This window comes from Mesoplodon mirus (assembly GCF_964341445.2).
Source record: "Mesoplodon mirus genome assembly, chromosome: 4".
Taxonomy (NCBI): domain Eukaryota; kingdom Metazoa; phylum Chordata; class Mammalia; order Artiodactyla; family Ziphiidae; genus Mesoplodon; species Mesoplodon mirus.
Window position 1 is genome coordinate 161,032,264 of NC_138979.1, and position 25,239 is coordinate 161,057,502.

Here is a 25,239-nt window from a genome sequence, read left to right on the forward strand (position 1 = left end):
GAATGAACAGGTGGGCCAGGAGCCATCAAGCCGGTTCCTACAGACCAGCCTGGAACGAGGGGCAGAGGCTGGGCTGGGCTCGGCAGGAGGTGGTCAGCCTGCCGTGATTGCCTGCTACCTCTGGGAGCCTCGAGGTAGGAAGGGAGCTGGGTTTGGGGCCCCCTGCACCACAGCAGGCTCGGATCAGCTCTGGCTCCAGGGTGGCCTGGGTCACAGCTGGAGTTGTCACAATATTGACCCAGGAGGAGATAACATCCAAAGGGCTTGGAGTCCCAGTCGGATAAGGAGGGGGATGTCGCCGGAAAAGATCCCTGGCCCCCAGGGGGATCAAACTAAATGGGGCTTTAATAGGTCTCTTCCAGCTCAGATTTCATGGGTAATTGGAAGCAGGTCTTGAGCTGAGCAGAGTGGGCTGGCCTAGTGGCCTGCCGGGCGGGTGCCGCCTCCATGTCACCCCACACATCCCCCTGAGGCCTCACTAGGGGCTTCTGGACTCCGTTTACTCTGCTTTGGAAGTGCTGCTGTTTTAACCCCTTCAGGAAAAGAAGGTGGATAAGTGGGGAGTCTGAGTTGGCTTGGCGGGGGTGGGGGTGGGGGTGGGAGAAGCATGTCCTGAGCCAGAGATGCACTGGGCCTTCGTGCATCATTCATTCATTCAACAAATGTACATTAACATTTAAAGCTGGCAATAGCCCTTTAAGTTAGAACCCTTACATTTTTTAATTACAAAAGAGGTACATACGTGGGGACTTCCCTGGCAGTCCAGTGGTTAAGACTCTGCGCTTCCACTGCAGGGGCCACAGGTTCGATCCCTGGTTGGAGAACTAAGATCCCACATGCCGTGTGGCATGGCCAAAAAAAAAAAAGAGATACATACTTGTTGAAATAAAATTCAATATCAAGGTATATTAAGTAAAAGTTGCACACTCACTGCCCTGTCCCTCCCTTCACTCCCACACTCCTGGATAACCTCTGTCTACAATTTATGGGATGTCCTTCCAGACCGTTTTCAATGCATTCTGTGCTACATCCTGCTGTTTTCATTCAACAATGCATCGTCAATATCCCTCTAAGGCAGTAAATAGTGTGGATATTCCTCACTCCCATTTTAAAGATGAGAAAACTGGGGTTCAGAACAGTTTAATGGCTGTCCCAGGCTGCACAGCCAGGCCTTATTCTCATCCTGCCACAGCTTCCAGCCCCTTCACTGCAGAGAATGGATATGATGGAGCAGAGAGACTGGAAAACCCCTGAGGAAGGGTTGGGGTGGGAGAAAGGGGCTGGAGAATGAGAAGGAAGCAGCAGGCTAGGGAGGGGTCAGCTTGGAGTGCTGTGGTGCCTCTCCTCCAGTGTCCCCCAGGAGCCCATGCTGTACCCATGCTCAGGGTCTTGGGGTGCTGGAGGCCTGGGCTGGGCAGGGCTGGTCACCTGTCAAGGAAGGGGTTTTCAAACCAAACCTAGCAAGAGGGAAGGAAGGATTGTATTTCAGCCCCCAATGTGCCTGGGGCACATACATTCCTAGGCTTGAAGGGACACTTCTCACCTGACACCATTGGTGGGTGCTGGCCACTGCCCTTGCCCACCAGTGCTGACCTGACGGGCCTCCCTCTAGGGCTCCAGCTACTTGGCCTCCAGCATATCCTCCCGCGCGGAGAGGCGGCTGCCCCTTATCCCAGCCAAGGCCCTGAGCAGCCAGGACCAGCTCCTACTCACAGATGGCTTGGGGCACCCCTCAGGGAGGGGACTGAGGGGACAGGCAGGTGGGAGGCCAGCCTGGCCTGTGCCTCAGGCTGAAGTGTAAATAAGACAGGCTCTGAAAAGGTCATGACCCAGAGGCCTCCACACCAGACACCTAGCTTTCCTCCTCCTTGCCTGGGACCTCCAAGGGAGGGAACACAGAGGATGTACAGGAAAGAAAATATCCAATGTTCCTCCAGGGCAGCACACATACTCTCCCCCAGCCACATGCATGGACGTGCACACTTGTGCACACACACACACTAATGCAAAAAGGAAGATCTTGGCCGAAGTGTAGCACAACGGCCCATCAGAGATGGCTTAAGGGATGTTGCCTGTAGAAGCAGGGGCAGGGCCGCTGGCCCAAGAGCTCTCTATTCCTCAGACTGTCTGGAAAAATGCTCCCACAAGGACCACCCAGACCTTGAAGGGGATCACAGAGATTCTCCCACAAGGCACTCAGACCAACTGGGGAAGAGGACACCGATCCACTCACTTTGCCAATATCCTTGGCAAACTTACTCTGTGCCAAGCACCATGCTGGGCCTGGGAGTACAGAATGCACCTGCAAGGCTCGACTGGTACCAGGCACCAGTGGGCATATGGGGATGAGGGGCCCTACCAGCAAGAGATGAGCAGATCTCTCCACATGGGGTTGGCTGAGCAGTCACTGAAGGGCTGCAGAATACGCTTTGGCCAAGCTGAGGCCACACCTAGGATGCGGACCCTCGCCCTGGACCCTGCCCCAGCTGGTGCCTGAGTAAAAAGAGCTCCGGAAGACCCATGTCTCCTCCCTGCCCACAACCCACCCACCCCCACAGTTCTGGCCCTGGCTGGGGCCCCAGAAAGAAAATCACCGAGGAGGATTGAATGTCAATTCACAAACTAATCCGATCAGTGCAAACAGCTATAGCACATGCTGTTCCCTGCGCCGTGGCCCCCTCCCCTGCTCCGCAGACCCTGGCGGCTGCTGGCTGACGGGCCCGGCCCCTGCCTGGCTGCGAGGCCAATTACAGCAGCCTTAATCACCATGGTGGCGGCGCATTAACAACTGTCTGCCCATCAGTCTCCTTCCCAGGGCCTCGAGGAGGGGGTGACCCCTCACAGCACTCCTCGAAGGAGCAGGAGTGTGAAACTGGATCCCAACAACAAGCCGGTGGCCGCCGTCCAGGGTAACGCCTGACTCCTCTCGCTGCTTGCTGGTCTCCTGTGTGTTTGCCTGGCTCCTCCTGGCCCCGGGGTGGAGTGCCCACCAGGACAGGCCTGGAGACTGTGCATCCCCTGAGCACTAACGCCATTGCTCCCTCCCAGTCCCAGTGGTGCTGGGGAGGCAGGCACTCCCGGCCAACCAGCGCAAATTAGGTGCCTGGACATTGAGGTCTGCTTGGCATTTCCTGTGTTGGCTTTGGCTGGTGAGGCCAGGCCAGTGGGCCGCCCTCTTGACCTGAGCCGAGTCAAACAAGCATGTCCAGAACTCTAGAGCCTACTGACTTCTGCTCTGCGCCCCACAGGGAATCCTGTTCCGGAAAAAAAAATCACCCCTTCCCGCCTGGGTTCCCACTGAGCTGCCTTCCCTTGCCTTGTAGGGTGCTGTGACCGCCTGAGGCCTGGCCGGCCCCCAACCGGCCTCATCTCAATGCATGTTCCTCAGGCTGAGGGATGGAGCCCAGGGAATTGGTGGATCTCTGAGCCTTCCAGTGCCGCCTGGATGTGGTGAGGCCCCTCTGCCTGCAGGCCAAGGTTGGGGTTCAGTGGGGGGCTCCGAGCACCTCAGATCCCCTGCTCCTATCTGTCTGTGGAATAATTAATTTTCCTAGCTCAAGGCTTGTCCTTTGACTGGACCACAAGGAGCCTTAGGCAAGGAGCCTGCTCTGGGTGTCAGCACCCAGGTTCCAGCTTGAGAACCCTCAGAAGCTCCCTTGTCCAACCCCGGAAGGGCCAGCTTCACCTGCAGGCTTCAGCATTGCTGGCTCCGGTTCCTCAGCCCATGTTTTCTTTGGCTTTGGGTCTCTGGGACACCAGATTGTCCAAAACAAGATGACTTCGTGATACTCATTTTCCCAAACAACAGAGGCTGCAACACAATCAGGTTCTTTGTGTGCAGTGCGGTCCCCAGCTGCTCCCTCTCCAGTCGCCCCCATCCCTGCCCCACCCAGGTTCCCTTGGGGCATAGGGGTCCCCATTCCCAGTGGCCAGGGGTCTCTGGTCTAGGATTGGACCAGGCTGGGCAGAGAGGGCAGACCCAAATCCCACCCCCATAGACCATCACTGGTCCACAGCCCTTCCCTCTCTCTTCCTTTGGGTGCCAGCAGAGCCCCTGTGAGAAGAAGCAGGAAATGGGAGTAGTCTAGAGCAGCGGTCCCCAACCATTTTGGCACCAGGGACCAGTTTCGTGGAAGGCAATTTTTCTATGGACTGGTGGCGGGCTGGCGGGGTTGGTTCAGGCGGTAATGTGAGCGGTGGGGAGCAGCAGATGCAGTTTTCCTCGCTCACTGCTCACCTCCTGCTGTGCGGCCTGGTTCCTAACAGGCCGTGGACCGGTACCGGTCCATGGCCCGGGGGTTGGGGACCCCTGGTCTAGAGCACAGGGTCTAGAGTTAGACACCTGAGTACAAATCCCAGCTGTACTGCACACCAGCTGTGTGCCCTGAACAAGGTACCTGATGACTGTGGAACTCACTTGCCCTATCAGTAAAATGGAGACAACAGAGGTACCTATTGCCTAGGGTTTGTGAGAGGAGTCACTGGGCCTAGCCTATAGTAATCCCTCAACAAAGGGCTATCCTTTTGCGTGGGATTGGCTGAGCAGTCACTAACGGGTCTGCCAAGTGGTCCTGGGCCAAACTTAGGCCACACCTAGGATGGAGACCCTGAACCCCTACCCCATAGATGCTTACTTGTTCCCAGGCCAGCTCTGCACTGCAGTCTCTCTCCAGACCTAGGCTGGCTGTCTCCTGAGTCACTCTACTGCATGGCCATCAACGACTTGTCACCTCAACTGGACAGACCAGCCCAGGGGGCACTCACAGATGGTTGGGTACATGAATCCCTGCTGGTGGAGGCCTCCGCCTTTCTCTAGGGAAAGAGAAGTCATGGACAAGCAGCCTTGGCTCCTCAGGGCCAGGCGCATGAGTGCTCAGAAATGTGCTAAATGTGTGGTGAAGGAAGGAAAAGGCTCTGGATTTCCTACACTGCTCATGGGACACAAAATAGAATGGTTGCCAGGGGCTGGCAGGGAGTGGACAGTTACTGTCTATTGGTGCGGAGTTTCAATGTGAGAAGATAAAAAGTTCTGGAGATGGTGATGGTTGCACAAGAATATGAATATAGGGATTTCCTTGGTGGTGCAGTGGTTGAAAATCTGCTGCCAATGCAGGGGACATGGATTCGAGCCCTGGTCCAGGAAGATCCCACATGCTGCGGAACAACTAGGCCCATGCGCCACAACTACTGAGCCCATGTGCCACAACTACTGAGCCTGTGCTCTAGAGCCCACGTGCCACAACTATTGAGCCTGTGTGCCACAGCTACTGAAGCCCACGCACCTAGAGCCTGTGCTCCACAACAAGAGAAGCCACCGCAATGAGAAACCCACGCACCACAATGGAGAGTAGCCCCCGCTCGCCACAACTGGAGGAAGCCCACAAGCAACAGTGAAGACCCAATGCAGCCAAAATAAATAAATAATTTTATAAATAAATAAGTAAATTTATTTAAAAAAAGAATATGAATATACATTTAAAAACAAACTGTACTTTAAAAAATGGTTAAAATGGTGAATTTTATGTTATGTATATTTTACCACAATTAAAAAAAAAGAGGTCATAGGAAAATACATCAAAATGTTCTTAATGAATATTTTTGAGTGAGGGGATTATGGGTTGATCTTTATTCTTTTTAGTTTCCGACATTTTACCCCTAGTAAATGAGATTTTTTGTTTGTTTGTTGTTTGTTTTAAGGAAGCCTGCTCCAGCATCTGCCAGATGTGTGCAGGGGTGGGGTGGGGGGGAGGCTTGGTCCAGCTGAAGTTAGAAAAAATGAGGGGAGAAGCACAGCCTGCTGGGCGAGGGCTGGCTCAGAGAAGGCCCGGGGTCTCCCCTAAGCTCTCGCTCCCCCCTGGCTGGCCTCTTTCTCTGTCTTCCCTTCACACTCTGAGCCTTGCCCAGGGGCCTCTCTGTAGGAACAGTACAGTTGCTAGCCTGAAGGGGCTGTCCCAGCCCTAGTGGGAATGTGGGCTCGGGGCTTTCTCAGATGGTGGGTACCCGCGAAGCCTTCCCAGCTGCTGCTCCGCCCCAGCCCAGCTGCAAAAACAACAGCCCATACCCAAAGCCCTGTTATTGCAGCCCAGAGTGTGCTTCAGTGTGCAGAAGGAGCAGGGATGGGGCCAGTCAGCCCTAAAGAGACCTAGGGAGATGGGAGGTTCCCCTCCTGCTCCGCTACGGGAAACCTGGCTCCAAGGTGTAGGGGGAAAGGGCTTTGGGAGGCCTGGGGACTGAGAGCCAACTCTGCCGGTGGCTTCCCTGGCTCCCTGGGGGCTGTGGGGGGTGGTGGTGGAGGGGGGCAGGAAGTCAAGCCACTTGGGAACCCGCTGAGCCAAGCCGTGGGCAGGAGGCGGCACCACCATGGCTCCCAGGCAGGCCAGGGCCAAGGCTTTCCCACGGGGTGAGACTGGCCACTGGGCTCCAAGGATGCATCCAGCCCAGGCTAGGCTTGTGAGCCCTGGGAGGTTTCCATTCAGGTTTCCCTTCAGGGGGTAGGGGCTGGCAGGGAGATTCCCTTACCCACCCCCTCAGCGCCCTCAGGTGTGTGCAGGGCATCCTAGCAAGGCTAGGGCACAGCTCTCAGAGGACTGCCACTCAGCTTTCTCAGCATCAGCTCCAGTCTCATCCTTTGGCTCCTTATTCATGTGACAGGGAAGGGACACAGAGCTTTATATCCCCAAGATCCTGAAGACCTCAGGGACTGGTGGGAGTCTGGCCCATTTGACCCCTAAAGACCATTCTTCCCACTCTAACATGGAGGGTATAGACGTTGTGGAATTAGGAGGCACTGTGGAGGTCACTGGAGAAGACACACCTGGGTTAGAACCCAAGCTCTGTCTCACTGGCTATATGCCTGGGCATGGCACGTAACCTCTCTGAGCCTTGGTGCCCTCCAGTGTAAAATGAAGAAGTTAACATTTACCTTGTAGAGACTTGGACGGTTTCGATGTAATTAATACATAGCCTCTGGCACAATGTAGGTGCTTAGCAAGTGGAGGACACTGTGATTCTTATTACTCAAGCCCTAAGAAGTGAAATTAGCTGAGATTAGAAAGAACTTGCTGGGACTTCCCTGGCGGTCCAGTGGTTAAGAATCTGGCTTCTAATGCAGGGGACACGGGTTCGATCCCTCGTCAAGGAGCTAAGATCCCACACGTTGCGGGGCAACTAAGCCTGCGTGCCACAACTACTGAGCCCAAGTGCCTCAACTAGAGAGCCCACGTGCCACAAACAACAGAGCCCGTGCGCCACAACGAGAGAAGCCAGCGTGCCACAAGAAGATCCCGTGTGCCGCAACTACGATCCAATGCAGCCAAAAATAAATAAATAAATATTTTAAAAATAATAATTAAAAAAAAAAAAGAGAAAGAACCTTCTGATCTCAGTACTCAGTTCAGTTCTCCCCATCCGCCACGTTCTGCACAATGTAGACAGCACGCTTGAGAAGCCTCCTTGCCTCTCCTTTTTCCACTCTGGTCAGGAACCAGTTAATCAAACTACCCTCTGCAGTTAGACAATCACTGTCTGTTGTTAAAGATGTTCCTGGCCACAGGCCTCAAACCAGGGATAGAAACTATTCCAGGGAAAGAAGGAGGGGAGCCAGATGGGAGACGGTCGGCCTTGGGCCGCTGCAAGCCACCAGCAGCCTCTGCCCGTAGGTTAGTTGCTAAGTGTCACTTATGCCCCAAAAGTGGTAGGAAGTGCTAGCAGCCAGGACCCAGGCTTCCTGACTGGGCTGCCCCATCATGCAAGGTCTGTAGCTGTTCTGAAATACTCTCAGGTAGTTACACTAACTGATATTCTTTTTTTTTTTTTTTTGTGGTACGCGGGCCTCTCACTGTTGTGGCCTCTCCCGCTGTGGAGCACAGGCTCCGGACGCACAGGCTCAGCGGCCATGGCTCACGGGCCTAGCCGCTCCGCGGCATGTGGGATCTTCCCGGACCGGGGCACGAACCCGTGTCCCCTGCATGGGCATGCAGGCTCCCAACCACTGCGCCACCAGGGGAGCCCATAACTGATACATTCTTGAAGAGAGGAGTTATAGAAATAAAAGCTAGCATTATTTTTGTCTGGACTATCTGGTTTTCAAAATTCTAAGTACATCAGAATCACCTTTTACTAGAGATTTTAAAAAATTCTCTTGATTATGGGTATGGGTATCCAGACCTACTGCTTTAAAGATCAATAGTAGTACAATGTCTCTAAATCTTTAAGATCACTACCCTTTATCAAACGTCAGTTATTATCATCTCCACTGACAGATAACATCACTCAGTTTCGGAGGGGCAGACCTAAGATTTCAACTGAGATTTACATGATTTCCAAGCCCAAGCATTTAAACATTTAACATTCCATTACACTGCTACCATAGGTAAGAGGATAACTGTGGGCCTTGGTCTCCACATTTTTTCCCCCAGAATCACAGACTATTTGTTTTTGTCTACCTATGTGCTTGGTACAATTCTCACTTAGGATGGACCTGTCAATTGTGGAATAACTGATCTCTTGACCAGAGCCAGCCCACTTCATAGGGCTCTTTAGAGACCAAAAGAGATAAGGAATATGAATATCTTTAACTAAAAGGCAAGATCCTCTAAGTGTAAGTGATGATGCTGCTTATTATTATTATTATTTTTTTCTTTGCGGTACACGGGCCTCGCTGTTGTGGCCTCTCCCGTTGCGGAGCACAGGCTCCGGACGCGCAGGCTCAGCAGCCATGGCTCACGGGCCTAGCCGCTCTGCGGCATGTGGGATCCTCCCGGACCGGGGCACGAACCCGTGTCCCCTGCATCGGCAGGCGGACTCTCAACCACTGCGCCACCAGGGAAGCCCTGCTTATTATTACTGAGTCTCCCCTGCTACAGGGGCTATTTTCCAATATGCAATATGGTGCTTATATTTATTTCTATGCTCAATAAATATTGTTGCCTATTGAGTATGTTGTTCTATGAAGAGCAACTGTTAATACAGTCTTAATAACAGTAGTGGTGGTAGTTTTTTCTAATCACACGCTCTGGGACTACCACTGGGTCTGTCAGTAGAATTTCCCTCCAAATTCCTAGCAACGAACCACATTTAAGTGCCAGGGAATCTCAAGAACGGAGCCAGTTTCCAAAAAATATAAATCCACATTTAGACCAAGACTAGCTTCTAGCCTAGCAGAATCAATCAAATAATAATAAACTCCCACCTTAGCTGAGAATAGGGTTGGGACCCTTGGAGGACAAAAGAGAAACACAGTCAAGGCTCTAGCAACTCAACAATTTAAGCCAAAGGGGAATATGTTGAGAAGTCCAAGGGTGGCTCCACCTTCAGGCTCCATTTGCTCTTTCCCCTCTCGCTCTAGGACTTGGCTCTGCTTGCTTCTGCTTCTCCTGGAGCAGTTGCCTGACTTTCTCCTTCAGACAAGCTTTTCTCCATGACGCAGGAAAGCTGGCCACTGATAGTCCAAGCCAACTTCCCTAGAGCAGATGAAGAGGGGAGAAACCTGCTCTCTTCCAGGTCTGTATAGCAAATCACAGGGAAGAACTGAATGGCTTTGCAAAACCAGCCATCACGGAAGTGGGTGACTGACCAGACCTGGGTGGCGTGCCATCCCTGCGGTGAGGGGCCATGCTGGGCACCAGGAGACCCTGGGATTGACAGTTTCACCTGAATGACATGGGATGAGGAGGGGCAGTTCCCAAAGGAAAGGGGGTGCAGGGCAGACAAAAACAACAGGTGTCCACTACAATAGCACTTGTTCTCAGGTTGCGTAGAGACATGACTTATCCACCAAAACAATCAGAGAAGGCTAAAAACAGTAGTGCATTCACATGCCCAAGCCTTGAGTCAAAGCCCTTCAGGAAAAGGAAGTGATCTGATGGCCTAAAGGAGATTCTTTAGAACAGGAGAAAGACACAAATATTTTGGTCGGCTTCCCTCCCTCTACTTGAGAATTATCATCATAATCACCTTATTCTCCAAATTAAGTTTGGAAACTGTGATTTGACAATTATGCAGACAATTAGCCAGAATGTTTGAGATTGGGATCCTTTGAGAAAACCTGGAAGATTTGGTCAACATAAGCATACTCATTGAGAGAATGGGCCTGATGAAGGATTTTTTTCTTTTTCTTACAAATAACTTTTCTTTCTGATTATAAATGGGTGTGTTTATTGCAGAAATTTTGGAAAATACAGAACAGTACACAAATGAAAATAAAAACCACTCTTGCATTTGTTAGGACTGGGTGTGACTGCAAGTGAGAGGAACCCCAAGATAACAATGGCTTAAACAGAAGTGAAGTTTATTTTGCTCAAAGCTACACGAAGTCCAAAAGTCCAGGCTGGCATGGGAGTTCTCACGGAGGCCTCAGGATGCCCAGGCTCCTTCCAGCTCACTACTCTGCCATCCCTGCAGTGAGGCCTGCATCCTCATAATCTAAGCTAGCAGAGCAGAAAGTCAGCAAGAAGAGAAAAGGATAAAGAAGCCAAGGACCCATGACGGCTATCTCCTAGGGAAGGTTCTCAGAAGTAGCAACAAAACACGTCCATACCATCCCATTGGTAAGAATGTAGTCACATGGCCACATCTACCTGCTGGGAAGACTGGGAAATGTAGTCTTTTTTCTGGGTGGCTATTTGCCCAGATAAAACCCTATTACCATAGAACAATGGCTTTTGAGGCAACTAGGGGTCTCTGATAAACCTGTAACCATTAACATCCAGAGATAACCACTGTTAACATTTTGGTATACGTCATTTATACACACATACAAAAACACACACACACCTGCATATAGAAAAATAGATATAGGTATATGTAGACACGTAGATAATGATACTTGGTGTATATGTGTGTGTGTGTGTGTGTAAGTATATATGTGTATTTTTATAATTTATATGAATAACATATATAAATATTTTAAATGAAATTGACATCCCACCAATTATACTATTTTCTCATCCTTTTTTGAAAAATTGCAGACCTTAAATAAATTCTTTTATTATCTATTTTAGCACTGAGTCATTTAACAATTTCAGTTAGAGTAATGTAATGCTTTATGATTTTCTTTTAAATATATGTTTTTCCTTTATAAATCCTGGTTCATGAAGTTTTCGTTTATTTATTTTGAAATCACTGTAGATGCACAGGAGGTTGAAAGCAAGGTACACCAAGGCCCATGCATTCTTCCCCTGCCTCCTCCAATGGTAACATCTTATACAGCAGTGGTACAGTATCAAAGGCAAGATATTGACACTGGTACAGTCCATAGAGCTTATTTAGATTTCACTAGTTATACATGGACTCATGTGTAGCCTTACATAACCATCACCACAATCAAGAAACTCAGTTCTACTATCCTTTGTGCCATGCCTTCAGAGCCACACCCATCCCATCCCCCCACTCATCCCTAACTCTCGGCAACCATGAATCCATTCTTTATCTCCATAATTATGTTTTATCATTAATGTTACAAATGGAATTAGGTAGTATGTATACTTTTGAGATTGGCTTTTTTCACTCAGTGTAATTGTCTAGAGGTTCATCTAAGTTGTTGCATACACCAACAGCTCCTTTTTACTGCTGAGCTGTATTCCACGGTATGGATGTACTGCAGTTTGTTTAAACATTAACCAATCAGAGAACATTTATTTGGGTAGTTTTCAGTTCGGGGCTATCATGAATAAAGCTGCTATGAACATTCATGTACAACTTCCTATTTGGACACAGGTGCTCATTTCTCTGGGATAAATGACCAAGAGTATAATTGCTGGGTTGCATTATAAGTCCATTTTCAGTTTTGAAAGGAACTGCCAAACTATTTTCCAGAGTGACTGGAAACTTAATATGTTGTCAACAATTCTCCTTATCATTAAGCACTTCCTATGTCATTAAATATTCTTCTAAAACATGATATTCCATTGTATGGCCATACTATAATTTCCAAACAATTTCCTAATTTTGAATTTTAGGAATATTCTTGTTTTTGTGTTATAAATAATAAAGTGAAAAATATTGTGGATAAATCTTTGTGCCTATTTCTGATTATTTCCTTAGGATAAATCTTTAGACATAAATATGCTGGTTTAAAGGGTATGAAAAAACATTTTAAACTCTTCTGCTTTTTTTTTAAATTGTCCTATTAAAGGTTTCAATTTACAATCCCACAGCAATATATGAGAATTGGGCAAAGTTTCTAAAAATACTAATATTTCAACATAAATTGCAGTCAAACAGTTGGTATCCTTAATATATAAATAGATCTCATAAGTCAACTAGAAAAAATAAATACCCAAAATCAAGATGCTTTGGGCTGCAAATGACAGAAAATTCCAATTAAAATTATATAAGCAATAGAGAAATTTATCACTTCATATAAGAAGTCTAAAGGTAGGGCAACTTCTGAATTTGTTGATTTCACACAACTTAAAAAAAAAAAGGCACCACGATATACAGACTAATGGTGCAGGCTCTGAAGCTAGATTGTTGGGTTTACATCCCAACCCTTCCATTTACTGAGTGTGTGACACTGAGCAAGTTACTTATCTTATTTATGCCTTAGGTTCCTCTTTTGAAAATGGTTATATTAATAGTAGCTGTCTCAAAGGATTGTTTTAAGGATGAAGAGTTAATATATGTAAACTATCCATTAAGTATTGACATTATCAAGAGTCTAGGTTCTTTCCGTTTTTCTGTTCTGAAATCCTCAGAATGTTAACATTATCCTCAGTCTTAAGACCTCATGGTCACAAGATAGCTGCAGTAACTCTAGGAATCTCATCCAAGAAGTCCAGAAATAGAAGAGACTACGTAGTCTTCTCTGTTTCTTTCTTAAGAACAGGGAAATCTTTCCAGGAAGTCCCAAACAGATTCTCCTTACATCTCACTGACTAGAAAATGGGTTATTCTACACCAATCTGTAAAAAAAAAAGTAGAATGGAATTACTATGTTTGGCTTAGACCAATCAGGATTTATTCATAAGCTAAAACCACCTTCCCTGTGGGTAGAAACAAAACAAAATCAGTTATTTTTAACAAGGAAGAGAAAAATGGATATTGAATGAACAATCAGAATGTCTGCTATACATCATATTAGAAAAATGGGCAAACCACATGCACCAGTAATTCATAAGAGAAGCAATGCAAATGGTAAATAAACATGAAAAAGGCTCATCTTGATTCATGAGCAAAGGAATGAAAATTAAAAGGAGTTTCTGTATTTTCTCTATCAATTTGGCAATGATGAAAAAGAATGATAATCATCTACAATAGTGACAGATATATAAGATGACTAGGAATAAATTTTATACACAAGATGTGCAAGACCTAAATGGAGAAAATTATAAAATTTTACTGGACAACATTAAAGAAGACCTAAATAAGAAGAGATATACACCATGTTCATGGATAGTAAGACTCAGTATCTTAAAGATGTCAATTGTCCTCAAATTGATATAGAGATTTAAAGCAATGTCAATCAAAATCTCAATAGAGTGTGTTTTTTTTTTGAGAAATAGACAATTTATTTCTAAAATATATATGAAAGAGCAAAGGCCCAAAACTAGTCGGGACACTCTTAAAGAAAGGAATATGGTAAGGGAGTTTTTCTTACCAGAGAGCAAGACTTTTAAAAAAATAAGACAGTAATAATTAAGATAATGTAATACTGGCTCAGGGATAAGCAACTTTAGCAATGGAACAAAATAGAGGGCCCCAAAACAGACTCACACAATATACAAACTTCACATAGTACAATGGTAGCACTGAAAATCACTGAAGAAAGAATGGAAAAAGAAAATAAAATTGGATCCCAGCTCTTACCCTACATAGAAAGTAATTCAAAATTATGTGTAAAGGCAATTTTTAAAATACAGGAGATTATCTTTATGCCTTTAGATTAGGGAAGGATTTTCTAAATAAAACACAAAAAGCACTAACTATAAAAGACAAGATTGAGGGCTTCCCTGGTGGCGCAGTGGTTGAGAATCCGCCTGCCGATGTAGGGGACACGGGCTCGTGCCCCGGTCCAGGAAGATCCCACATGCCGCGGAGTGGCTAGGCCCGTGAGCCATGGCTGCTGAGCCTGTGCTCCGCGACGGGAGAGGCCACAACAGTGAGAGGCCCGCATACCGCCAAAAAAAAAAAAAAAAAAAAGACAAGATTGATACATTTAATCACATTAAAATCAAGAACTCTGTTCAAAGACATCTCAAAGTGAGTAAAAAGACAAGCCATAAACTAAGAAAAAAATTAGTATTCAGAATATATAAGGAACACCTACAAATCTATTAGAAAAGATTTTTTTTTAACCAAAAGCAAGTAGGTAAAAGACACAAGTAGATATTTCACAAAGGAGAAAAAACACACGGCCAATAAACATATGGAAAAAAAAAAAAAGAACAACCTCATTAGTAATCAGGAAAACAAATTAAGATTCCAATGATATATCCTTTTATATCCACCTGATTCCACCCCCACCCACCAAAATAGTTGATAATACCAAGTGTTGGTAAACTAGAACTCTTTAAGCCCTACTGGAGGGAACATACATTGATTTAACCACTTTGGAATACTAGCACTATTTGTAAAGTTGAATATTCACATAGCCTATGACCCAGCTGTTCCACTTGTAGGTATGCCAAGATATACAAAAGAATATTTATAGTTTATATTCTCTCACCCCCCAAAAAGATTGGAAACAACCCAAATATCTGTTGAAGGAAAATGAATACATAAATTGTGGTATAGTCACATGATAGAACATTACACAGCAGTGCAAACAAGAGAACTACAGATACATATAACAACATGGATGAATTTTAGCAACGTCATACTAAGTAAAAGAAGCAACTTGTAGAAGATTACATTATAATACCATTTGTAAAAAAACTCCAAAACAAGCAAAATTAATCACTATGTTGTTTAGGGATTGTAAATATAAATTATTTTTTCATAAAGCAAAGGAGTATCAATCAAAATTTAGTTTACTGGTTATCCTTGGGTGTGGCAGAAGGCAGGGAAATGGGTTAGGAAAAGAGCACACACATTGATGGGATGGTACTGGCAGTATTCTAGGTATTTTTTTTTTAATATCACAAATTATTTATTTTTAAAAATTGTGATAAAATACACGTAACATAAAATTTACCATTTTAACCCTTAAGTGTGTAGTTCAGTGGCATTAAATGCACTTACATTGTTGTACAATATAAATGCACATCCATCATCAACCATCCATTTCTAGAATTCCTTTCATCTTGTACAACTGAAACTCTGAACATTAAACAATAAATAATCCCTCCGTCGAGCCTCTGACAACCACCATTCTACTTTCTGTGTCTATGAATTTGAGATTTTTAGTTTTCAAGTTGACAGATGGGCCCATGGGTGTTCATTTTTTTGTTAAGTTTCATAACTTGCATATACATACTATATACACATGCGCACATATTCTTTTGTATGTATAAAATAGTACATACCTTGTTTTTTAATGGCTTTATACCTGGAAAAATAATGACAATATCCAAAATCGGCCAGAACATAAGTGCCAGCAAGCATGTAAACTCATAGAATTTTTTGGACATTTTAAACTTAACACACAGTAAAATTGACAAATATTTTATGGCTTTTGGGAGCTACTATGTTTTCAATCTTGGTTTCTGATTATTCATCAATAGTATACAGAAATATGATAATTTTTGTGTGTTGACCTTGTATCCTTGCTAAATTCATGTATTAGTTCTAGGAGGCTTTTTCTTATTATTATTGATTCTTTGGGAATTTCTATGTAGACAATGATGTTTTCTGTTAATAGGGACAGTTTTCTTTCTTTCCAGTCTGTATGTTTTTAAAATTTCTTTTTCTTGCCTTATTGCACTGGCTAGATCTTTGAGTATAATACTAAATAGGAGTAGTGAGAGTGGACATCCTTGCCTTGTTCCTGACCTTAGAGAGAAAGCAGTCTTTCACCATAAAGTATGATGTTAGGTATAGGATTTTGTAGATGCCCCTTATCACGCTGAAGAATTTCCTTTCTATTGCTAGTTGTCTGAGAGGTTTTGTGTTTTTTTTTTTAATTCAATGGCTGTTGATTTTTGTCAAATGCTTCTTACATCAATTGATATGATCCTGTGGTTTTACTTTTCAGAATATTAATATGGTTTCTCAAATTGATTTTCAAATATTGAAACAGCTTTGCATTCCAGGTTTAAATTCTACTTGATAATTATACATTAATCTTTTATGTATTGATGGATTTGGTTTGCTAATAATTTGTTGCAGATCTTTGTATCTGCATTCATGAGGGACACTGGTCTGTAATTTTCTTTTCTTGTACTATCTTTGTCTGATTTTCATATTGATATATTTTTTTGGAGGGCAATTTGTCAACTGTAACAACAGTCTTAGAAAGGTGTGTGCCCATGGACTTCACTTCTAAGAATTTATCTTAAGGAAATAATTAGAGATTCTCATTACACAGAGACTTTGGGTTCAGACACACCTGGATTTAAATATAAACGCATCCCCTTACTAACTGCTTAAGTTCTGTGGCTCTGTTTCCTGATCTGTAAAATGAGGATAAGAGGACCTACCTCACAGAGATGCATTAGATGAGACAATTCACACAGTGTCCAACACCTAGTAAGCTTTAAGTAAATGGCAGCTCTTGGTGTTATGTTATACTCTCTAGTCTCTGTAGTCTCTTCAGATGGAAGGACATCATCTTTGCTCCCATATTAACTCCGACTTTGAATCTCCTTATTGGTGGGTATTCGATCTCCTCATCCCCGATTCCTCTGTCTTATATTATGCGTGCTAGACGTTTAAAAGGAAAAGGCAAAGGCAAACAAACAAAATATATATATATTGTCCCTGCCCTCAGGGAGCTCAATCTATTAGAGACAGAGGCGCAAACGAACCAGTAACGCGCAGTGTAACAGCATTATAATGGGGCGTCGGCCGATGGGGTAGCTGACCCTGGACGAACACTCTGAGCGTCTGTGTCTGGAGGCTGGGCCGTCGCCGGAGCTGAGGGACCTGGAAGGAGGGCGGCAACTTCTCCAGCGTAGCCTTGGGTAGTGGTGGGGGACGTTCAGACTGGCTGTTTCCACAACTGGTCTAGCCACCCTCTTAAGGCCTCACTTGCGAGACCTTCAGCGTCTGAGGAGGTAAGAAAGGCCACTTCCGGTCCTCCAACCTCGGAGGCGCGCGGACGCTCGGCCGTAACTGAACAAATCGAACTCCAAGTCTCTGATTGGCTCTGGCAGGTTGGGGGGGCGGGATGTGGCAGCGAGGGGCGTGGCCCTGCCGTCTCCCAAACTGGAGTCTTCCTCGCAGAGCGGAAGCCGACCTCTCCTGCCCCGGAAGTGCAAGCCTGGGGGTCGTGCAGGTGCGGATTACGCCGGCGAGGCGGGTCCTTTCGAGATGCCGGGGGCTGAGGCCAAGGGCTCGGAGTTGTCCGAGAGGATCGAGAGTTTCGTGGAGGCACTGAAGCGGGGCGGCGGGCGGCACAGCTCCGAGGACATGGCCCGGGAGACCCTGGGGCTGCTGCGCCGGATCATCACGGACCACCGCTGGAGCAATGCAGGTGAGGCAGGCCTAGCTCCATCGCCTCCCTCGCCACTTTCCGTTTCCGATCCCCGGGCGGAAAGTCGCCCAGGCCCCACCGCGCCCTTGCCGCGCTTACCCTCTCTCTTTGGACGACAGGGGAGCTGATGGAATTGATCCGCAGAGAAGGCCGGAGGATGACGGCCGCTCAACCCTCAGAGACCACTGTGGGCAACATGGTGCGGAGAGTGCTCAGGATCATCCGGGAGGAGTATGGCAGGTCAGGCCCACGTCCTGGGCCGGGGGTTGGACCCAGTGACGCTTTTTGCATGGAGCCTTTATTGGAGCTGAGCAGCTGTTGTTACCTTAATGACCACATCTCTTCCCCACCTCCCTCTTTGGGTCTTGTTGCCTCCATAGACTCCACGGACGCAGCGACGAGAGCGATCAGCAGGAGTCCCTGCACAAACTCTTGACATCCGGGGGCCTGAGCGAGGATTTCCGCTCCCATTATGCTCAACTCCAGTCCAACATCATTGAAGCAATTAATGAGCTGCTTGTGGAACTGGGTGAGTCCTGATCCCTAGGTGGACAGGACAGGTGGCAGGCAGATGAGGGAACAGAAGACCCTGGAAATTGTTCATCAGCAGAGATGGGAGATTACCAGTCCTCTGGTTCTCGGAAGTTTGCCCTCATCCTGATTAGGAAGGGTTGGAATAGGTGGTAGACTAAGATAACCCTCTTTACATTTCCTCACAGACTAACCCCTTATCGACTGCACATCCGCTGTGGCGGAGACTCTATTTGGGAAGAGCTTTATTTTAAAGAAGATGAACCCCCGAAAACCACAGTTGATAGACCCTCCTTCACTAAACTTCCTCTTGAATTTTTATACAGACACACATACACATATACATACACATACACACAGGCCACCTCCATCCCCCTTGTCTGTGTGACCCGGGAGAACTGCAGATACTTATTGCAGTCAGCGTTCCGGGGTCTGTCTGTGCACTGAGCTGCTGCTTCCAAATTCCCTCCCCCCACCCAATTTTTCTACCGTGGCCTCCCTGTCAGGTGGAGGTGTTGTGGACACCTTTTGGAGGAGGAGTTCTTTTGGGGGAAGCTCTGTTTACCCCACGCTCAGCACTTTAGAGTTTCCCAATTTGGACCATTTCTTGCCTAAATTCATTGTCTTCAAAGTCAATTGTAAAGAGCTGGTGTTGGGACCCGGCAGGGGCACGGGGAGTAAGTTGATGAATAGGGGTGCTGCTGGGCAAGAGGGTAGGCTGAGAAGTTGGGAGGTGGAAGATCGTGGAGGAGCAGGGCTTTTAAGGAAAGGTGACATTCCACATTAAGTCCATTGACCACGTGTTACCAGGGTCTGCTAGGTGGGCAGTCTAGAGAAGGGTGCACATCCCTTTCTGTTTTCTGTAGTGTCTGTCTGTGTTGTAGCATGGCAGTGTCATATTTTCCTTGAAAAACTGGCTTCTTGCAGAAGGGACAACGGAGAACATCGCAGCCCAGGCTCTGGAGCACATCCACTCCAATGAGGTGATCATGACCATTGGCTTCTCCCGAACAGTGGAGGCCTTCCTCAAAGAGGCTGCCCGAAAGAGGAAATTCCATGTCATCGTGGCAGAGTGTGCGCCTTTCTGTCAGGTACGGGGACTGCTGGAGTTGCTAAGAAAAATTGAAAATGAGGAGAGAATAAAGGAGGGGTAGGTGGGCTCCATGCCATCTTTGAATTGATAAGCAAGGCACAGTGAGAAGACAAAGTAAAACACTAAGGGAATTTTCAAGTTCATTCTGTTAACATTCTTAAACATTGGTTTAGGAAAGTTGGGTGACACATTTTTCATACCATATAAAGAATGAAACCTTTGTTTTTAACCTTCAAGACCCAGTTTAGATATCATCTCCTCTGGGAAACCGTTTTTCATGGCTGTTCTCCCTCTTCTCCCCAACCCTTCGAATAGAAAATGAATCAATTCTAGCTCTATACTACTTCCTACTTCAGTACCTCTATTATTATATCTATTACTGCATGTTAGAGTTATATATATATATATATATAAAGTTTTTTTATATATATATGCCTCTCCTAAAAACTCCTTGAGAGAGTCAGCAGTATTCACTTCTGTAAAATAAAGGCTCAATAAATGTTTTCATAGAACGGGGTAAAAAAAGAAAAAAAACATAAGAAAGTTGGGTGAGTTGCTAGGCCCAAGAAAAGATAAATATTGGTTGTTTTAGGAATCAAAATAGGGTAAATTACCTTGAGGATGACTGATGCTTGGTCTAACCTCACTCAATCTTTAGGTAAATAATAGGTCTCCAAAAAAGGAAATATGTAAGCATGTAAGGATGTTGTAAAATAATGAGCTAGGATCTGTCTTGTCAGCTCTGCTGGATTATGCAAGCAAGTCATATTTCCAGTTTTGTGGCTGTCCTAGTGCTGCTGGGGAGTAATAAACATTTATTAGCGTCCCCTGGGCTTCCTCCCGCTTCCCAGAGAATACCTACCAGATGAGTTAGTTATCTGTTGGAAATTGCACGTTGGATATGCCCAGTATCACAGAATCCCCAGAGCTCTTTCATTCTCTCTCACTCTTCCTCCCAGCATCAGCCTTTCTCTCCTATTGCAGGGTCATGAGATGGCAGTCAATTTGTCCAAAACAGGTATTGAGACAACTGTCATGACGGATGCTGCCATTTTTGCTGTTATGTCAAGAGTCAACAAGGTGGGTGTATTTGGGTTATAGTATGTCGAATTCATGAAGATTATACTTCTAAAATGTTGGTTCTCCACCCCCACCCCACCCCCAATATCCATGAGAAGGGAGGAAAGTTTCTAGCACCTTTTAAAAATACATACATGGGCCTTCTTAATCTATTAACTGATTTTGTTTCCCCCTTTATCTGAATCATTGTTCCTCACTTGGAGGAGCTTCATTTTGGTTAAAGCATTGAAAAGAATTAAGTGGGACTAAGGTAAGTGTGTCAGCTGCTAGGGATCTGGTAAAGGGCTGCTCACTTCTGCTCAGAGAGCTTGGCGGTGGTGGATGGTGGAAGAAAGGCTCCCTGCTTCTCAGGAGGTATGACAGATAGATTTCCAGGAAAGACAGGGCTAAGAACAGTAGATATTGCAGTTTCCTGTCCTGTACTATGTTCATTCTTCCCTTGCGAACCCACTTTTATACTAGAACTTGTGGTCTGAGCCTAGACTCCCTTTCCCTTGGGTGTACCAGCGTGTGACCCCCCAGTACACCAAGACTGAGGCTGAGCATTCAGGCTCTTGTGCCCAATGGCCTGTTTAGGGCTCTGTTCCCAGGATGGCTCACATTTTCTTTCCTGTCCCAAAGGTGATCATTGGCACAAAGACCATCCTGGCCAACGGCGCCCTGAGAGCTGTGACAGGAACTCACACTCTAGCGCTGGCAGCAAAGCACCATTCCACCCCACTCATTGTCTGTGCACCGATGTTCAAGCTTTCCCCACAGGTATGTCTGTCCATCTCCAGCTACTCTCTCGTCTATCTCTAGCCAACAGAAGGAAATCAAGGCGTAGGTCTGAACTCTGGGCCTTCAACCTTCTCACTCTGGGGCTTCTCTTTGTCTTCATTTACTCAATGGATTAGACCCAGTGGAGGCTGAAAAAAGCCACAGAAGTCTTGATCCAGGAAAAGCCATTGATAGTTACAACGTGTCAGCTTCAGGAAGTCAAAATTGTAAGGTCAGGGGCTTCCCTGGTGGCGCAGTGGTAGAGAGTCCACCTGCCGATGCAGGGGACACGGGTTCGTGCCCCGGTCCGGGAAGATCCCGCATGCTGCGGAGCGGCTGGGCCCGTGAGCCATGGCCGCTGAGCCTGTGTGTCCAGAGCCTGTGCTCCGCAACAGGAGAGGCCACAACAGTGAGAGGCCCGTGTACTGCAAAAAAAAAAAAAAAAATTGTAAGGTCAGGACAATACGCAGTTGGGGAAGGCCCTTTGTTTACATTGCCACCACTCGCTGACACCATTTCTGAAAATGCCAAGTAAGTTGAAACTAGAAACATAGAATTGGTTTTATTTATTCCAGGGACTGTCCTCTGTAGCCTGAATACAAGAAGTTACTAAGTGAAGAGCAGTTTCACCAGTGATAGAAACTACTTGCTTTGAACATATCAGCCTATCTATAGGTGTCTACTTTTTAAAAAGTTGAGGTGAAATTCACATAACATACAATTAACCATTTAAAATTGTATAGTTCAGTGGCATTTACTACATTCACAGCATTGTGCAACTACCACTCTGTAGTTTCAAAACTTTTTCATCATCCCAGAAAAACACTCTGTACCTATTGAGTAATCACTCCCTATTCCTCCTTCTCCCCATCTCCTAGTAATTGCTAATCTGCTTTCTGTCTCTATGGATTTGCTTACTTTTGATATTTCACATAAAAGGGGTCATACAATATGGACCCTTTTGTTTCTGGTTTCTTTCACTTAGCATAATGTTTTGGGGCTTCATCCGAGTTGTAGCACAGTACTTTGTTCCTTTTTGTGGCCGAATAGTATTCCATTGCATGGATATACCACAATTTAATTATCCATTCATCTGTTGATAAGCATCTGAGTTATTTCTACCTTTTGGCTTTTGTGAATAATGCTGCTGTAAGCCTTTGTAATCAAATGTCTGTGGATGCATGTTTTTTATTTCTCTTGGGTGTATACCTAAAAGTGGAAGTGTCAGATCTCTCTCCCTCTTTTTTTTTCTTTTTCCCTAATTCTTTTCCAGTTCCCCAATGAAGAAGATTCATTTCACAAGTTTGTGGCTCCTGAAGAAGTCCTGCCTTTCACAGAAGGTACAGAAGTTGCTTGAATGTATGTGGCGCACGCGCTTGTGTGTTTTGGGTTTTTGTGTATGTGTGTTTCGGTCTTTTGGTTTTGGTTTTGGTGGCCAATGGGATTGAATGCCGTCAGGTTGTGGGTTTTTTTTATCATACTTCTTGTGGGGACTGTTCTCTTGAGCAGCTTAGAGTGCTTGGGGTCCTGATCTAATCCATGTTCATTTTCTTCTATAACTAATATATTTTAACCGAGTTATTGGGGCCATGGTGGGTTGGATCACCCAGCACTGACTGGGTTTGGCCTTGAAAGTTGTTTGAGACACAGGCGACAACCCAGTGATAAAATGTTCTTGTTTTCGGCTGCTGCAGGGAGTCGTTTTGGTAACGTGACTGCCAAAGAAAGCAGGCTCTGACATGTTACTTCTGAAACTCGCCTGTAGCCTGGACACCTATGTGTGTTGGGGTCCATTTCTCTCACGTATTCTGAAGGCAGCTTTGCTCAGTGAGCTTGCTGCCTCATCAACAGTTCGCATGGGCTTTAACACCCTCTTGGAGCAAAGCATAGTACTCGGGGTGCTGATTCTTCTTGGAAATTGAATAACTTCACCATTTATACAAACATTCATTCTTTCAAGAAATATTTATGACTATTGAGTACCCACTGTGTATCCAACACTATTTCAGGCATGAGGAATGTAACAGTGAATAACATAGATAGGCCCTGCTCCCCCAGAGTTTACATTATGTTGCAAAAGACAGACAAGAATATGTCAGGTCATGGGATGTTTTAGGAAGAAAACAAATACGAAGGATGAGATGGAAAGTGACGAGGGGACTACCTTAGTCTGGGGAAGGGACTTAATGAGATGGCATTTCAGCTGAGTCCTGAAGAAATACAGCCTGCTCTGTGAAGATGAAGGAGAGAGTTTTCCAGGTGTTGGTGCAAAGGGCCTGAGTTAGGTACACGCTTAGCCAGTTGGAAAAAGATGGCCATGTGGCTAGAGAGTAATGAGCAAGAGAGAGAGTAATATGAACTATAACCAGTGCAGTGCGGTGGCGAGGGGCCAGATCTTGAAGGTTGCAATCCCAAATTTGAATATTATTCTAAGGGTTATCTATGGAAAGGCATTAGAGAGTTATAAGCATAGGGTGTATCATGATCTGAAGTCATCTCTTCTGGTTTGTATGTTGCTGCAGTTTCCCTTTCTTGGGGTGGCGAGTATACTTGCATTACTGAGCCTGGAATCTATAAGATACTTAATTATTAGAACAAGAGCCTTGGTATTATCTTTCGCTCGTGTGATTACCTTTCAGGGGACATCTTGGAGAAGGTCAGTGTTCATTGCCCTGTGTTTGACTACGTCCCCCCAGAGCTCATTACCCTCTTTATCTCCAACATTGGTGGGAACGCGCCTTCCTACATCTACCGCCTGATGAGTGAACTCTACCATCCTGATGATCATGTCCTATGACCACCACTCGTCCTAAGCAGAAGCTGCTTAGGCAAACACAGAATGGAGTGGAGACTTCAGTGCCACGGCTGAAACACATCTTCCTTGTAATGGGGGAGTGATCTGGAGTCAAGCTGAGAAAACTTGATACTGATACTGTTCCCTGCCGTTTCAGTCATCCTATAACCAGGACGCACATCCAGGACTATTTTTTGCCTTTCAGGTCTCAACAGAGCAGCAGGGCTTGACCTATTGATTTTGGAACCTCTTAGTGACTTGGGGCATCTGTTTCAGGAACTTAAACTTTCTGGTTCAGTGGTGTGTTAAACACAACACTGAAGACCTTGCTGAGCTACAGATTTTTGCTCAGAAATGACTACCACGCCTTTTCTGAGGCTGTGCCAATAAAAGCTGCTCGAAGGTTCCTGAGTTGTTTTATTTATTGTCCTGCTCTGACTGAAATGCCTGCAAGAGCAGCAGCAGAGCCCTTTGGTGTTTTCATAGAGGGCAGTAATCAGAGGTAACAGCCAAAAACAGAAATGCAGATGAAAGTATTCATGATTCCTTTATAATTGACTGGAATTCATCCCAAACAACTTGTTAATGATCCAAGACAATGGTTCCAAAATCACTGATCATCAGAATCATCTGGGAGTTTAAGAAAATATACAATCCCAGACCTACTGCATCTGATCTCTGGGCTGGCACGTGAGAATCTGCTTAGAGTGCCCCAGAAAAGGACGCCCTCGTGTACTGTTAATAGGATTGTAAATTGGTACAACCTTTTCCAGGGCAATTTTGAGTCTTCTAGAATTATCTTTACAAGCACACAAAGACACAGACAAGAATGTCCATTGTAGCAGCTGTAATGTCACAGCCTAAGTGTCCAGCAATATAGCATTTTGTATTCTGTTAGTTAAAAACAAGACAGGTTTTAAAATAAGTATGATGTACCATGGAACATTATGTATACACTGCACCAGAGGTTTCAAAGGGTGGCTTGAGATCAGTGTCTGGATTAGACATTTTGGCTGGTTCATCTAGTATTTAATTTGAATCATTTACCAGTATTTTTAAATCTGGAGGTTACACATTAAACAGATTCAGATTTCTTGCTTCTCCTGAAGATTTGGCAACTCTGGGCCCACATTCCCAAATGGCAGCATTTGGCTATAGTTGGGTAGCTTCTAATTCCATTAAATGGAAAACCCCCAGTTTTCTGCAGTTCCGAGCCACGTCCACTAAACTCATTTATGTTGTCTGCCGAACCCTTGTAGGCATCTGAGTGGTGACCCTTGTGTTAATGAGTGGGATAGATTTGTAAGCAAGTCTATTTTATATTCTGTATAAAACCAAAATCAAGCTGGGAAAACAAGCTGCAGAGCAATCTACATGACATGACCCTAACTAACTTCCGTAAAACAAAAT

General features: G+C 45.6%; 1 protein-coding gene across 1 annotated transcript; it reads left to right on the forward strand.

Moving 5' to 3' along the window:
* The first annotated feature begins 17,319 nt into the window (after nucleotides 1–17,319).
* Nucleotides 17,320–24,235, forward strand: EIF2B2 (eukaryotic translation initiation factor 2B subunit beta). Its single transcript, XM_082617184.1, has 8 exons — nucleotides 17,320–17,572; nucleotides 17,692–17,812; nucleotides 17,953–18,101; nucleotides 19,031–19,194; nucleotides 20,181–20,276; nucleotides 20,898–21,035; nucleotides 22,309–22,375; nucleotides 23,675–24,235. The coding sequence occupies exons 1-8, from the start codon at nucleotides 17,410–17,412 to the stop codon at nucleotides 23,830–23,832; spliced, it is 1,056 nt and encodes a 351-aa protein (XP_082473310.1). The 5' UTR covers nucleotides 17,320–17,409; the 3' UTR covers nucleotides 23,833–24,235.
* The last annotated feature ends 1,004 nt before the right edge of the window (nucleotides 24,236–25,239 follow it).